The sequence below is a fragment of the Xiphias gladius genome, chromosome 14 (assembly GCF_016859285.1).
Source record: "Xiphias gladius isolate SHS-SW01 ecotype Sanya breed wild chromosome 14, ASM1685928v1, whole genome shotgun sequence".
Lineage (NCBI taxonomy): Eukaryota > Metazoa > Chordata > Actinopteri > Istiophoriformes > Xiphiidae > Xiphias > Xiphias gladius.
Genome location: NC_053413.1, coordinates 21,199,982 through 21,216,793, shown reverse-complemented (window position 1 = coordinate 21,216,793; position 16,812 = coordinate 21,199,982). Strand labels below are relative to the sequence as shown.

Below are 16,812 nucleotides of genomic sequence, written 5' to 3'. Positions count from 1 at the left end.
CTCAGAAGAATTACGATAAAGAATTGTTGATTTGCATGAAGCTGGAAAGGGTAAGAAAGTCACCTCAAACAGTTTAGATATTCATCAGTCCACAGTCTATGTCCCGTCTATAACTGGCAACAATTTAGTTCTGTGGCTACCTTCCCTTGAGGTGTGCGTCCAGCTATGACGTCTCCAAAGGCACAACACAGAGAGCTTGTTAACATCTGCATCCACGAGTCTCCCATGCCCAAATCAAGGTGCATGGTTGCGTGAAGCATGATGTCCATAGCAGGACATCATGGAGGAAGCTGCTGCTCTCCAAAAAAACAAAAAAAAAAAAAAAAAAAACCAGGATGCCTGAGGTTACCAAAGAGGACCTTGACACTCCACGACACTACTGTGAAAATGTATTGTTTGGGAAGAAAATGCAGCAGTACCTATGTTGTAAAAAGGGCCCTGCATATGAAAAGACCATCCGAACAGTGAAGTACGGTGGACAGAGCATCGTGATTCGGAGCTAATTTTCTGCCTCTGGACAGCTCACAATCATCAAGGGGAAAATGAATTCCCAAGTTTATCAAGGTATCTTACAGGATAATGTCAGGGTGGCTTTCTGCCAGCTGAAGCTCATAAGAGGCTGGGTGATGCAGCAGGACAAAGACCCTAAACATTGCCGTGTTTAGGGTCATTGTCCTAAAATGTGGAAATAAATCTACTACAGAATAACAAGAACAAAGAAAATCAACCTTTTGGAGTGGCACAGTCAGAGCCCTAACCATAACCCAATAGAGATGATGTGGAATGACCTCAGAGAGCCGTTCACACCAGACACACTAAGAAAATGGCTGAGCTGAAGCTGTTCTGTAGGAAGAATGGTCCAAAATTCTTCTAGACCATTGTGCCGATCTGAGCCACAGCTACCGGAAGAACTTGTTTGAGGTTACTGCTGCCAAAGGAGGTTCGGTCAGATATTATAACCACCAGCACTGTGAAGTTTTAACGGCTGTGTTCAGTAAAGACACAAAAGATTATAATTGTTTGTGAGTTCTTAGCTGAAGCACATTGTATTTGTCTATACTTGTGACTTAGATGAAGATCAGATCATATTTCCAAATTCCAAAGGGGTTTGCATACTTATTCGTCCCATTTTCTATTTGTATGGACCGTATACTAAGAAATGCCTATCTGAAATAGCCATGGTGTGTCATAGGTAATTTTAATGATAGACAGAAGTGTAAAAAAACAAACAAAAACAAACTAAGAAGATATGACAAGAAATGCATATGACATCCTTACATCTCTGAGAAAATTTTGAAGGCACTGCCAGCTGTAGACAGGTTTTGGATTCTTTGATGTTATCAAAATTGTATTTCTTGTATAACAAAAAACGTTGCAGTTGCTGTACAACTTTATCCCACCTTGTCACCGTCCTCTCCTGGGGGACCCTGTGGACCAGCCGTACCAGGAAGACCAACAGGACCTTGAATGCCATCACGGCCAGCTGGGCCCATGGGACCTTTCTCTCCCTAAACATAACATTGATAACAGTCATAAGTCAGTGTCACATTATCAGCAGTCAAATCAGCACTTTTCTAACTTTACAGTGCATGCAGAGTTAAAGAGAATGTTTGGATGCATGAGAGTTGGACTGAAACACTCACAGGAGCTCCCTTTTCTCCAGCTGGGCCGGGTGGTCCCTGGGGACCATTGCGTCCTGTCAGGCCAATTGGACCTCCAGGGCCAGCAGCACCTCTCTCTCCAGTAGATCCCTGTCACCAAAGAACAAAGGCCCTTCACTCACTGCTGCATTATGTGGCAGCTAACTAGAAAAGCAAATTTCCTGCAGAGAAGGTACAGTCTGGAGCAGATGAAAGCCACAGGAGGTGTGCTTGTTCTAACCTGAAGCATGAAAAGTCTGACTTCATTAGAAAGGCTGCCTTGGTTTAAATTTATCCACAGACTATAGTGACTATGATGTGAAGTGCCTCAAATGTATGAATAAGCCTCATTGTTTTTTCAATTTTCATAGAGCAATACCCGTATTTAAAAAAAAAAAATACTTATTTGATTTGACCACACAACCAAAAATGTTTTAAGGAGCCTACTTGGTGAGATTTAGATTAAATGCCCTCCTTTCGCAACAAGCACACATTAGAATATGTAGAATAGAATATTTGTCCTTTCATTTGATTATTTTCTTAACCGACTGCTGTAAGGAGATGTAACAAAATATAATGTAAAGCATCATTTAAGAGAAATAAAATCATAAACTGATAAAAACAAGTATATTGACCCTGTTGTCAGGCTAAAAGCGTCAATAGAATGAGAAATGTGCAGATGAGCAAACTCTTATCCATCTAACAGGATTGAGCTACTTTCCGCTGCCAAGGCTTCTTGGAAGATCTCGCCATTTTTTCCCACATTAGCGTTTCTTATTACCCTGCTCTTGACTCTGCTCAGCTGGTTTCTCATATCTCAAATCACATAAACTGTGACTACATCTTTGATCAGCAGGTCATTATGGCTTCCCCCTGCCGTGGGAAGGTCTGACGCTGCTGTCAAATAAAGCACAAGCATGTGTACAGTCCAAATTCATCCTGATTCACTCAAACACACACACACACACACACACACACACACACACACACACACACACACACACACACACACACACACACACACACACACACACACACACACACACACACACACACACACACACACACACACACACACACACACTTTCAGCTGCTGATGTGAGCTGCCACCTGGCACTCATATGCCTGGCCCATTTCATGACAGACATTAACGATGACACACACAGCTCCAAACTGTCAACCCCAGCCTGCCAAACCTGCTTGCCAGGACACACACAAACATACAAACAGTCACACACAAGTTTCTTTGACTCACATAACTTCAGATTGTTTCTGTCTATATCCCTCCCTTTCATTGTACTCGTGTTTTCCTCCCGAATGTGTGATTCTTTGGCTAGAAATCTAAACTGCAACACAAAAACATGCAGACACACAACCCAAGTTTGTCACTCAACTTGTAACCTTCATCCTTCCTGTTCGGTTCTTCATGGGTCTGTCTCTTTCAAAATAATTATACACAACCCTCTAAAAAGACTATGAAATGGTAACACGCTTGCAGCACTCACAGACTTTCCCACAGCACAACAGCAGCTCAATCTCTGGCAGGAAATCGATGGAGGAAAATATCAGATCTCTTGTGTGCGTGGGCACAGCACACCGGCCTTTTTTTTTTTTAAAAAAGGAGTTTTTCAAACACTACCAAAACAGTTCATTACATGTTTCCAGCCAATGGCTCACTTTCAAGTCAATTTAAGAAAACTCTCATTTCGCAGTGGAAATGGTTTTACTCTTCCAGAGAAAGCCCCTATTCTTACTTTCATCATCTTTTCATCCGTGCTCTGCATATCCGCTGTCATCTAATCTGGTGGTGCTCTGTCGCTGGTGAGCAGGGGCAATTATCGGGAGCCTGCGTTTAACGCTTGAACAAAATGTCAGACAGTTCAAAGCTGCCTGTCAGTCCGCTTTCTGTACAATTTCAGTGCCAGAGCTCCCGAGGCTGGGCTCAGAGAAAAAGGCAGGAAAAAACTGTCCCACTTATTTATGGATTACCCTGCCACTCCTGCTCCTTTTCAGGGTCATAAACTATGTAAAAGCAAGTCAGATTTGACATAGTACAGTGTATGAATGCAGCCATAGCATCCAGAAGGTTGTCCACTATTGTGATTCGGGGTGAATCAGTAATACAGAAGACGCAACATAAGTACCTATAATCACAGAGAAAATTCATAGGTATATTACATGTGATTATCAAGAGTTTCTCTAAAAATAGCGGTCATACAAAAATATAAAAAGGGTGACAACAAGACACAACTGTGCCACAGCAGTTGCTATAGTAACTACTAAACGTGAGTGGAAAACATCACAGACCAATCAAGTTACTGGGGTGAAACTAGTTGTTGTTCAATAAGGCAATTAAGCAATGAGAAGGCCATGCTTCAAAGTGATGTTGTTGGGCACTCTCTTTAATTTCGCAGCTAAGAATATCTTTTAGTTGTTGTGAAAACATTATAATTTATATATATTGCTTTTTATCAAACTGTGGTACACAAATTCATAAGCCTCTCATTTTAAACTGCTAAAACTTAATCACTATAAAACTAATGATTATCCCTTGCTGAGCAGTATAATACGGAAACAAAAACACAATAAACATCAGTACGAGAGTTGATCTTCAATTAGAAAAGTTTGTAATTGTGATCATTGATGTGCATATTTTGTGATTTGCGAGGCTTCACACATTTGAATATCCCTAAGTTAAGATCCGAACTATCTATCCGAACTATCCATTTTATAAGAAAAGAAATATAAGTAAAAGTGTTAAATGATTTTTTCCCCCCGTGTAACTAAAAAACAAAACAAATAAAACAAATTGAAATATAACATTTGACATTTAATACTGTGATGTATATTCAAATTGAGCAACATCATTTTTAACCATGGTGGTGGTATTGATTTCAATCATACCACCCTGCTCTACTTTACCGCCCTCAACACAGCAGTTTACATTGCATGTGCTGCTGAATCACTGGAGAACGGAGCTGCGCACACAGCATGTGCAACACCATTCTCTAAAAGCACAAGTCACTTTTCACTGCAATCTCTGTGGCAGGAGAGATGAGGTAACCATAGCAACGGGGTACTTACGATGGGGCCAGGGGGACCCTGAGGCCCTTCTCCTCCCTTTAAGCCAGCTGGACCCTGAAAGCAGAGGACAGGAGAGGGTTAGATCTCACTCGCTGCGGGGCCGCCCCTCAATGCCATTCAAAGAGCAGTTAGCAAAGCTTAAAAATGGGCCTTTAAATGTTACTATTAAATGTTACTATGTGCCCGTATGTGTGCACCAAAATAGCTGCTGATTAATTTTCTGGCGATTGACTGATTGATTAATCGACTAATTGGTTCAGTTATACAGTGAGGAAATCGTTTTTCTGGTAAAATTGGGCAAAATTGGGACGAGAATTAGTTTGTTGGATTTGTCTAAAATCACCAAATTGAGGAAAGAAATCCTATAATAATAATTTAGTGCCACTGCACAGAAACGATCATTAATGAAATAGCAAGATTCCACAACAGTAATTTAGGCTGCAGTTTAACTCCTCTGGAGAAAAACTGGCTATTACTTAATAAATTACTATATAGTATAATATGCAGGCGTATTTACTGTATATCATTAATGCAAAAGGAACCATTAAATGAGTTTCAAAGGAAATTAAAAAGAGAAGGGATGAAGCCCTGAACTACACAAGATCAGGGATAGTCCATCTGTCTCTGGACCCCTGTCTCTTCCTCCAGATCCCCACCCTTGAGTGGCAATGCCTGCACTGAATCATAGCACCAGGAGGTTGAGATTGCATACGGAAAACACAGTTCACCAGAGGCAGTTAAGACTTTCATTATAATAACTAATTTACAGGCTCCAACCGAGCCAGGTGGTACAGAAGCTGCCAAGCAGGCTCTCCACCTTCCCCGCTCCCACATTTTACCACGGTGCATTAAAAGGCTGGAAGGATCTTTCTTTTCTGGACACACAAAAAAGTTATTTATCGGCTTGTATATTGCTACTGTGCCTTTCCTCAAGACTGAGGGATGGTTTAAATAGTGTCTGTGTGTGTGTCTCTGTGTGCATCGGCCTATGCTAATCAAAATGAGAAAAAAAAAACAAAATAAAATATTTGTGTGTGAGTACCTGTAATGCACTCTCTCAGCAAACAGAATGAGATGAACTTTTACGTTCCCGCTCATACAACAGGTGTACACGTTTGCGTCCGGATGGGATCACTTTAAGAGAGAGTGGGAGGATGTGTGTGTTTGCTCGTGCAGTGTGTGCGTATGTGTGTGTACTGCCTTTATGAAGAGAAAGCCATCCTTCTGCACACACGGGACAAACATAACGGTGGTAATAAGTCTGGGCATTGCTGTCGTGTGCTCTCTTAATGGTCAGCCTTGAAATGAGCTTCAGCCTCAGTCCCTCAAGCTGATCCTCAGTCAGCCTCTAAAAGCCATCCGCTCTCACCTTGAACTTTTCCTCACCCACACCCACTCCTTTTGAGAATTAATTTGGGTTACTCGGCAGGCTAGGATGTATGCTCACAAGTCGTGGGTTTGAATCAGAATCAGAGGGCTTTGACTCATTCTTCGATCGAAAGCAAGCCAGGAATTCTTTTTAGAAAAGGACCTGAAACTAGTGCAGCTTTAAATGCAGAGTTAAATGCCTCTAAAATGCCCAGACTACAGCTGATACAGAGGCATTTACTAGTTAAAATGCTTTGCAAAAGCGACCTTTAAAAACATACACCTACTTCAATCATGCTGAGATAAATGATGATAAAGTATGTTAATACTGTGTCTGGATTAGTCCTCTCCATTACTTCTATGTAACCCAGTTCTGCACCTTCTAGTCAGGTCCACTGCCAAGCCTGACATTTGGTTTAACAGCAGGTTGTTAGTCTGGTAATTGTCGTTTGGAACTAAATTCAACCGGGTGTGTGCTCAGGATGTGGTATGACACACTCCTATGTGTATGTGCGTGAGTGTGTTATTGTGTTGGTGGTCTGTTTGTTACCATGGCCCCTGGAAGACCCCGTGCACCCTGGAAGCCCCTCAGGCCGGAAGGTCCTGCTTTGCCCCCAGGACCCTGAGGACCTGGATCACCCTACAGAGGGAGACGGAGGGAGCCAATTTTTGACCATCAAAGGAACAATAAAAACTAGGAAACACCAGATATTAAACAAAGTCACCACGTCTACTTTTTAATTCTTGTTGGATTTTCCAAAACATTATTGTAACATTATTCAAGACTGCAAAACTTCTGAACTGAGACCTCCTGTTCAGTTCTCTAGCAAAAAATGTTACATTTTTAATCTTTTGAAACCATTCATTTTTAACAGTAAGAGTGCAGTTTTGTTACAGTAGAAATAACAGGTCTAAAATCTTAAAGAGCTCAAAAAAGTGTTTTAAAAGTGGTTGACCAAGATTACATTTCAATAAACACAAATACACTGCTCTAATATCATTTAAGAACCTTATATGACTTCAGTTGTTATAGCACTGTTTCACCTTCCAATAAAATATAATTGCGTGCAGCTCCGGGCACAAATCAAAGCAATTTTTATTTCTTTTTATTATACTTTGTTCTGCCCATAAATAATTTTGGAATAAGTCCGTCACGTTACAATGTAATGGGTAGTTCAAGTGCCAGGATAAAATCAAATATTTACAACAACCTCCAAGGACAAGGTCCTCGAAGATACGAGGCAAGGAAAAAATGCGATGAACAAAAACACTTGGCATAATACATATAAATACTTATCACTGGTGCACTTTACTTTTGTAGCACATAAAACAATTGCTCATTTACCTTTCCACCCTCTTTTCCAGCAGCTCCAGGGAGACCTTGCTCACCAGGTGGACCAGGAGAGCCTGGGTGTCCTCGTTCTCCGCTGGGTCCAGTCTCTCCAGTTGGTCCCTGTCAAGGACAACAGAGATATATTAAGGAAAATGTACTATACATGTACTAAATCTGCATTTCACCTTTGTCCTAAATAGATATGATACTGATACAGTTGTAGTACGTAAGATGTTTAGGATATCTGATATGTGATGCTAGTAAACAAATCATACTTGTTACTTACTTTTGTTTGATTTTCCCACAGGGGATGTTACAAGTACATACTTAAATTTCAGTGTTTGTTCAGACACAGGTTAAATGAGGAAGGAAATCCTAACCAGAGTAGTGAAATGTGCTGTATATCTACCTGTGGTCCAACCACTCCCCCAGGTCCTGGAGGTCCTGTCTTTCCTTGGAAGCCCTGAAGGGGAAAACAGAGATATTGTTGACTGTACACAGGTAGGGTTATATACTATGTAGTGTCTACTTTGTGCTGTACAGTATGTAAGGGTCTGACCCACACAGAAAATCAGTATGAACTACTGCACATATCAATGTAAGTTGTTAAGTTGTTGGCTCCATGCTGATGACACAAAAATACACTTTTATTGGTCACTGTTTACCTTATGAACAAACAAGTTTATTTGTGATCTAGAGTATTTCATCCCATTGGCTAATGGTTCATTTTAGGGATAAATAATAGCCACTCAGTAAAGCTCAGTTATATTCAAAATACATGTAAGAATTACTTGCTCTCAGATGTTTGAAGTTTTGGACATGTATTTTGAAGACAATGTTGTATTAAAAACATGTCAATTACTATATGTACTGATATAGCATCTAAAAATAAAACTAATTATACATTATAGAGCCCTACATATGGTGTGGCCCTGATGACTGGTGGTGTCATGATCAGTGATCAAATAATCAATAATCTTTATTGAAATCAATGACCATGAACTGTTGTGACAAAGTAATAAATGAGCTAAGCTGTATTACAGTGCCTATATTCCATTTTCTATTGCTTCTGCTTCACTTTTGCCCTATGAAATCATTTTGTATGCTATGTCAGTTTCTCTTCGTCCATGCTTTATTTTTTGTATAAGCTATCTGAGAGGGCAAAAGGCTGAGTCGGGAGTGAGTGGGCACTGATGCATGATGTTCAGGGTCAAATGGCCCGACACCATGCATTCACGGACGGAACTACCCACTCACCGTCTCTCCCCTCTGTCCCGGATGACCAGGCAGTCCATCTTTTCCTGGTGGGCCCTGGGGGAGAAAAAGGTAGACAGTTAATAAAAAGCAAGACAGCAGGTTGTATATGTGTATTAATATTTGAAAAGCTTATGCGAAAAGTGTCAACACGGGCTTATTGTGGACGATGCTAAATCGCAGACAGTTTGACAGCAGCTACTTACATTGGGTCCTTTGGGTCCAGGGAAACCGACAGGTCCCTGTGGTCCTTGAGGTCCCTTAAATGAAAAAAATAATAAAAAAAATGGAGTGAAGAGAGAGAAGAGATGAGAAACACAACATGACTTTTAGTTGGCAAATTTAGCTTTCTTACCATTGAAACTTTCATTGTAAATGTTTAGGATTTTAGCCACACAAATTATGTGTGAAATTAATTAGCCAACAGAATCAGCGGCTGGAGCACAGGGATTATTTGCCTTTTGATTTTGAATTGACAAATAGCTGTAATTCACTTCGAGTTAAGATTCAAGTGCAATGTACCTGATGTCACCAACTCAGTGCATGAAACCTCAAAATTTCAAGAGGCAGTGATCAAAGGATATCTAATACTAACCCTCTCTCCTGGCGGACCGGGAGGTCCATCATTGCCTGAGGTGCCCTGAGGAAAAAGAAAGGGCACAGAGAAACATTGACAACTTTGTCAGAACTGTCAAAGTATGAAGTCTGAATAAAATTTATTTAGAAACACTGACACTGAGGTTATACAGGAGGTTTGTTTGCATATTCATATTACTACGAGATTTTTGTCTTCAATAACATTCTTTTGTATGATTTATGTGTTAATTATCTTTGTTTATTTTATGCGATAACACAGTAATGTCATTGCTCATTTGCAACAAATAGAGACAAACAACAATAATTCAGAACCCTGTCTAGTACAATGGATAGTTCTACATAATTGTATTGCCTCTTAGAAAACTGAAGTAATCAATAAAGCAACTTACATCCTCTGATCACAGATAAATCAGAATGGCTAGCTCTCTCAATCAATATCACATTTTAGGAGCAAACCAGGACTAGATTTACTCCATTTCTTCTGTAAATGTATACAATGTATTTAAAAAAAACAAAAAACATTTTTGTCACAATCTAACTTACTTGCCTGTTAATGTCATTTTACTATAAAGTATAATCTGTACTAACTTTTTTTCAGTCACTTGTGCAATAACTGCCTGTTCCATAGTTAAGTATAAAGAGTATGTGATTTTCAACTCCTATTTTGAATTAAACACTATACGTTTAGTCTTTTCAACATCAAGAACTAATTTTCCTCATTCAAAATCTTTTCTAGTTCTGTGTGTGTACTGTGGAATCATCTGCCCACATTGCAAAGCTGGCATTATTAATGGCAAATCATTACTAATAATTATAATGATAAACTTTATTTTTATAGCACCTTAGCACCTATAGCATATTGGTAAAGATTGAAAAAAGAACTGGTCCTAAACTGCTTCCTTGAGGCACACCAGACATTACTTCCCTTATGTCAGACTACCTACCATTAAAATATACTGTATATTAAGATAACTTTTAATCAATGCAGCTAAAGATGGTTCAAAGCCATAACAATTAAACTTAGTCAATACTAACCCCTGATCAGTTATATCAAATGTAATATTCAATCTACTGTCTGTGTTAATGTTCTGTTCACTTTAACTCTGTATATGATATTGAGCATTTAGACACTTTCATTATCATCAACCCTACTGTTAAATACTGTATTCCAGATGTCAAGAATGACACTTGTTCTCACCTTTGCACCTGGTTTTCCTGTTGGTCCTCTTGCACCGCGCCCACCGCGTGGACCCTAAATACACAGTATATAAAGAAATACAGTAATGGTTGGGTAAAGAAATGCCATATCTGGTATTTTGTTCTATATTTGAAAATGTAACAAAACAATAAAAACCAAAACAGAAATAAAACAGAAGTAATAGCATGAAGGGTAGGCAATCAATGTCTAGTGCCCTCCCTTCCCACCTATACAATTTCTTCACCCACAGAATATCTCCCTCAAAGGAAAAAAAAAAGTAAAGCCAATACACGACTACACAAAGGAAGAGATTTTAATTTTCACACAATAAACCATTTATGTGGATGGCTCAGGCTGAGTTGGCAGACAGTTAATTTGCCTACCGTTGGGCCACGTTGCCCTCTGGGGCCAGCTTTGCCGGCGATTCCCTGAGAGAGAAAAACAAAAACTTTGATTTAGGACAAAATCATTCCTTGAGTCATCAGGCAATATGAGTGCTTTTTCATCACTTTTCAGAAGTTTGAGCTAAAGTAATTCTATAATAACAAATACACTCAAACATGAGACAGACACAAATTCTAAGGGGGTTTGAGTCAGAGATGAAATAGAACCATCTGAGCATCTTTGGACAAAAATAAATAATCAAATTGCTGTGGTAAGTTGTTACCCACAGGCACTTGACAGCTTGAACTACCTGTCAGTTCTAGCACAATGGGGCCAGGGGTGTCTGCCTCTAAATGTCTGTCTGAGAGCGGAGACAAGCTTGTCTCATCAATAATAACTCTCCCCACCATTCTACAACCCTCCCTCTCATCACTTCATATCTAACCCTTTTCAACTGGACCCACTCTACGGTAACATTCACAGAGCTGAATATAGTTATCAGTCCTCCCTCGGGTGCTAAGTCCTGATAACACCACAAGACCAAAAGAATGTGGACAGCCGCCCGTTCTCTCACTTTTTTTGTGTTTTTTTTGGTTTTGTCCAGGGCTACTTTGCATGATTTGGGCTGGGATCCTTACTTTCAATTAAGGGAAATCTTAATGCTATAATATACAATGATAGCTTTTGGACAATCGTGTTCTTCCAACTTTGTGACAACAGTTTTGGAAAAGCCCTTTCCCGTTTCTAAAAGGCAAAGTGAGATAAATAAAAACATGTATTTCCCGGTTTGTTTTGGAAGAACCTGACTGGCCTGCACAGAGCCCTGACCCCAAAGTGACATTTTAGAGATTCATGAGCAAACCTCAATGCAGAGTCAGTTGATTCATTAAGTATGCAAAACACTGTGTCTACAGGTTATGTTGCACTACAGAAAAAGGGCTTTAAGCAGATTTTATATCGATACTTAAATTGTATCTTTTACTTCTGAGTCCTCAGTTCGATGCGAAACAGCAATGTCTTAGTTACATTATGTGCTCTTTTGACTGCTAAGACTCACTGACCATGATGTGTTTCAGTATTCTACAGTATCTGCACTTACCCCCCCTTTGCTACATTCAAATGCCCACAGTGACTGAGTGTACATATCTTTAATAGGAGAGTGAGTAATGAAGTTTTGTGGCTCACCCTTGCTCCCTTCTCGCCATTTGCCCCAGAGAATCCTGGGAAGCCATTGGAGCCCTGCAAGTCAAATAAAGAAAAGGTGATTGAGAGAAAGGAGTGAGAGAAAGGGGAATACATTAGAAAGGTGAAAGGTATAAAATAAGGGATGTCTGCTGTAGTCTCTGCCCAGTAACAATGTTACAAAGGCTGAAGAGGACCAAGCAGAATTCTTTTGGCGCTTTACTGACGAATGCTAATTCAAAGTCATGAATTAACACTGGTTTTGCCAGCAGACTGTTATCATTGGGTTACGGTTATAATTTGTGAGTTCCAATAGATAAATCAACTTTTCCTTTGAGTTCAAATCATCGAATGAACTCAGAGGGCAAGTTTCCTCCTCACCACTTACACTTTCTGACACACAGACAGACGGAAGTGCTGTAGGGTTGTAGGCAAAAATGGGAAGTTAAAGAAGGCAGGGGGAACAAATAAAGACAAAGGAAGGGGAAAGCTCCCTTTTGATACCCATCAGCAATTTAGTTATTGGGCTTTCACAGGCTGTGCCCTTTGATAGTGGTGGTGGTGCCAGTCAAACAAATACTAGGAGGGTTAATCACTACTTGATGAATAAAAGGAGCACTGTGCATTTACCAAAATAGCCTCACTTTATAAAGCATTAGTTAGGATAAATGCTGCATAAATTCAGCCTATTTAAGTTAAATATAACTTTGACTTGGCTACACAAGGTCATGTGCTTGTCTGGGTGTTCTGTATTTAAAACATTCTCTGATTCAATGCAAAACTATAGTGTTCATTACTGCTCATATGCATATGTATACAAGGCATAATACTGTGCTGCATAGGGAAGGGCAACACACCAGAACGTGGTGTGGCCAGAATTGCAAGAGGTAAACAACCTAACATTGTGGAGACAGCAGGACGGGAGATCTATGCTGCTTACTTTGTTTTTCACAGGGGTGCAGTTATGGTAAACTGAAAGGAGAGCTGGTGCTGGACAAACCTGACTTGTGCCACAGAGATAAGACAGTCCACTGAAGCTGGTGCAAATGGCATCCAGAATTAACGGTGTGGGAAAGCTGTGAACAGCGAGTGATGGGGTGCAGCAGCCAAAAATCGAGCCAGTGGAGGGATTCATGCATAGGCTGATCAATGGGGATAAATGCTGAAAACGAGCCAGGACTCTGACCCTGAACCTCCTGATGAGGAATATACGACATTTTATAACACTGATGACACTTTCTAATGGGACCGTAGGCACTTGATCTCTTATATACTATTAATCCATTTAGGAAAAAAAGTCTCCAAAAGGGATATTAAGGTCATACCTGTATGTTTGACAGCTATCTTTAAAAATACAGAGGATTTGGCCTTTAAAAGCATTCTCACGATGCCTTTATTCTCTCTCTCTGATCCTGGGCTCGACTGGGAACCTTTGTGACCAGTCTTTGTTTAAAATTCTTTATTGGACAAATTATGGATACAAACAGAAGGGGGTCCTTTATGTTTTTGCTACATTTGCCATTCATTACACTGATTCTACCTGTGAGCAGTTTTTATTTGTTCACATCTTAGTGAAATATCCAGTAATAAAAAAAAAAAGTGAAATAACTGATTTCAAATTACTGTGACAAATGAATGGAAACGGTATCATTTAAATTCTTCTGTGTTTTTTCCACCTTGTCTTATTTGCCCCGATCTCTTATTCATTTGTGTGCCACACTCAGCTCAGATCCTGCTGACAGTAACACGCAGCGCAGGAGACTTGCCTATCTGGATGTTGTGAGAGTAGGTGAATCTGACCCTTCATATCGGTGCCAAACTATCAGTGCTGACAACAGCGGAGAAGAACCAGCTGCAGCAGCACATCTTGATAGTGGAGCTGTGGCATGATAGTCAGTGCTACAGTGCCAGGAATGCCAGACTGTTAGATAATGTCTGGAGGAGTTTAAGGAGGGAGGACAGCTGATGATTCCAGCAGGAGAGCATGCAAGTTAAGCTTCCTGTAGGAGTTGTGGCGAGAGTACAGCGCGTGTCTGCTTGGGTTTGCGTTTTTGCGAATCAGGGTTAGTCAGCAAATCAGCAAGTTTTAGAGAGGCATGTGGGAGCAAATTTAGATATGAGTGAATGCTGATCAGCCAGACCTCCACAAAAGGTTCGAAAGTCACTGAGAGAATCACTACAGAAAATATTAAACATTCACATATGTTCACACATTTAATACATATGCATATGCACTATGTGCACAGGCAGACAGAGGAACACCCTCACACCCAAGTGCGCACACATAGTTAGTGAACAAACACATAGTCCTTCGACCTTTCACATTACTATGGTGGAAAACAGCTCCTCTGCTGAAATGCCCTTGACCAAGGCACTGAATATCTACATAGAGCCAGCCCTGATATCTAACCTCCCAGTGGATAAGGGGCATGCACAACAAGAATTCCTCCACATTGAACAGTAGAGTATTGTTCATCACATACCTTGGGGCCTTGTCTTCCAGGGTACCCAGGCAAACCAGGGACTCCAAGTTTTCCCTAGAAAAGGAGCAAAGATTGTGTATAATTGTGTCACTATAGACTTCAATTAAGTTCACAGAAGCATTGCAAACAGCAATAAACTTATAACCACAAAGTTTTAGTTCTGGTGTGGGAAATTTTTACCACAGTTTATGCATATGACATCACCCTTGCAGAGTCTATTCTGCTTTTCACCCATGTGAATTAATTTGGTCCATCTAGGCCATTTTAGTCATGTAGGTCATTTTGAATTACATGGAATCTGAACTATCCTGTGCGCTTTTAAACAAAGGTGGGGTAATATATTTTTATGCAGATCTGAGTATGAATCCACTACTCTACTTTACTGTTTACTGCACTAATTTTAAAAAAATGCAAGATGAACACGTCGGCAAAATTTGAAATATATTGATAAATTAATTTTAAAATATTATTGGTATACAGTAGCAACAGTGGCATTGAGAAGGGGATTAAATTAAAGTCTGTATTTGCAACCAGTGGGATTAGCTCATCTGTGTGGCAAATGTTGATTTTATGACTAAAATATCTTGCTGATAAAGTTTAGGGCTGCAAAAAATTTTCCTCAAGTCCCATTTTTTTTTTAACTTTGTTTCATTTCATATCTACAGTTGCTGATATTGCAATTACTCGTCTGGGGTCATTACTGCGTTTTTATGATGTAATTGTATCCACAAGCAAGCTGAGCTAAGCCTATTTACTGTATAAGAAAACAGTTCATTAATCAAAACTCTTGAAAGACATCACTTTTGTCCTTATACTCTGATGTGACCTACCAAGGTTTCCTTGTAACCTTTAATATTAAATTGTTAGACTATAAATACTGTTGCATTACAAAGCCAGATACTCTGTGGTGAGATAAAAGCTCCATGGAGAAATGGTGTCAACGTAAGCCAATTAAAATGGGACTTCTGTAGAGTTGAAAGGAGGTGGAGAAAATCTAAACTTCAAATGATCAGATTATCTACTAAACCAGAGTGAACGGGTCTACCCAGACCTGTATCTTTCCAGTTCAATTCGTTTAAGACATCTGTTATTAGATCCCTGTTACTGTAAGAAAAAAAAAAGGACAATCCTTAGTCTGGTCTGTTTTTTCAATCCCATCACACTGAAACACCCCTCGTATTCCTAGATCTACTTATATATGAGTGACTATTAATATATGTATGTTTAACTTTTTACTACTCTTTAAAGCACTTTGAATTGCATTTGTGAGAAATCATACTATGCCATTAAACTTGAACTTGAGTTTGAACTCCAGCAGGTCAATAAAACAAACGAATCAATTAAGGAAATAAGGAAAATCCACATCTCTATATTTCAGTCTTTGCAGGTACTGATTATTTACCTTCTCTCCAGCTAATCCCAAGGGACCAGCTTCTCCGCTGGGTCCTGACTTGCCCTTGGGGCCCTCAGGACCATCCTCTCCTCTGGGTCCTTGTACACCCACCTCACCCTGGATGCAAAGAAAACAAATGTAACCAAAGTAATTTCCTCTACTAGACTATGATTCCTTCATTTTTTGAGTCAAGCATCAGTTTGATGAAGATTCACCTTATCACCCTTGAGACCCATGTCTCCTTTGAAGCCAGGAAATCCATCTTCTCCCTGAAGATGAAAGAGACAAAAGTATTATTGATTACAGCTGAGTTTTTTTTTTTTAAATCCAGTATCACAGTGACAAAACTAATACATTTCAGTAAGATAGTTCAAATGTAACATACTTTATATAGCAAAAATGAAAAATCCTGATGGACTGTTTAAGTGACAAAACAACGGTGACAGTGAAAGGGTTATCACGGCGGTTTTACAGTAATGCTGGCAGAAGTATACAGGCTCTTTAGGACAGATTAAGACTGACATCTAGTGGCCACTTCAATGGAGCCTTCACATAAGCAGTTCTGATATTAGGTCTCTGTCTCAGTGTGTTATTCTACTGACATCTGGTGGTTCAAATTGAGAATGCAATCTTTTCCAAGCTGCTATGATCATTGTTTCATGAAAGCTGTGCTCTCTGCATATTATTCATATACATATTTTATATTATATTATATTCTCTTCTACGTTATGATTTATTTTTATGCATGAAACCATTAAGATAATAAATTACAATAAAATAAAATATGATAAGCGTATAACTTGAAACCTTGGGATTTGGTACTTGTCCCACAGGATTACACAAGATGGAAGTGTCAAAGTAGAAATAGCTCTTAACAGCATACTCTTCATATTCTT

General features: G+C 39.6%; 1 protein-coding gene across 2 annotated transcripts in view; it reads right to left on the bottom strand.

The window, feature by feature from the left end:
* Nucleotides 1-16,812, bottom strand: part of LOC120799265 (collagen alpha-1(XI) chain-like) — an 85,431-nt gene that overhangs the window by 23,665 nt on the left and 44,954 nt on the right. For both annotated transcript variants that reach the window (XM_040144291.1, XM_040144292.1), the window contains exons 29-43: nt 16,132-16,185; nt 15,926-16,033; nt 14,524-14,577; nt 12,044-12,097; nt 10,858-10,902; nt 10,475-10,528; nt 9,275-9,319; nt 8,886-8,939; nt 8,683-8,736; nt 7,835-7,888; nt 7,438-7,545; nt 6,643-6,732; nt 4,725-4,778; nt 1,644-1,751; nt 1,401-1,508 (exon numbers count right to left, since the gene is read on the bottom strand). In XM_040144291.1, coding sequence (XP_040000225.1) covers nt 1,401-1,508; nt 1,644-1,751; nt 4,725-4,778; nt 6,643-6,732; nt 7,438-7,545; nt 7,835-7,888; nt 8,683-8,736; nt 8,886-8,939; nt 9,275-9,319; nt 10,475-10,528; nt 10,858-10,902; nt 12,044-12,097; nt 14,524-14,577; nt 15,926-16,033; nt 16,132-16,185 — 1,044 coding nt within the window. The remainder of the gene's footprint in view (nt 1-1,400; nt 1,509-1,643; nt 1,752-4,724; nt 4,779-6,642; nt 6,733-7,437; nt 7,546-7,834; nt 7,889-8,682; nt 8,737-8,885; nt 8,940-9,274; nt 9,320-10,474; nt 10,529-10,857; nt 10,903-12,043; nt 12,098-14,523; nt 14,578-15,925; nt 16,034-16,131; nt 16,186-16,812) is intronic.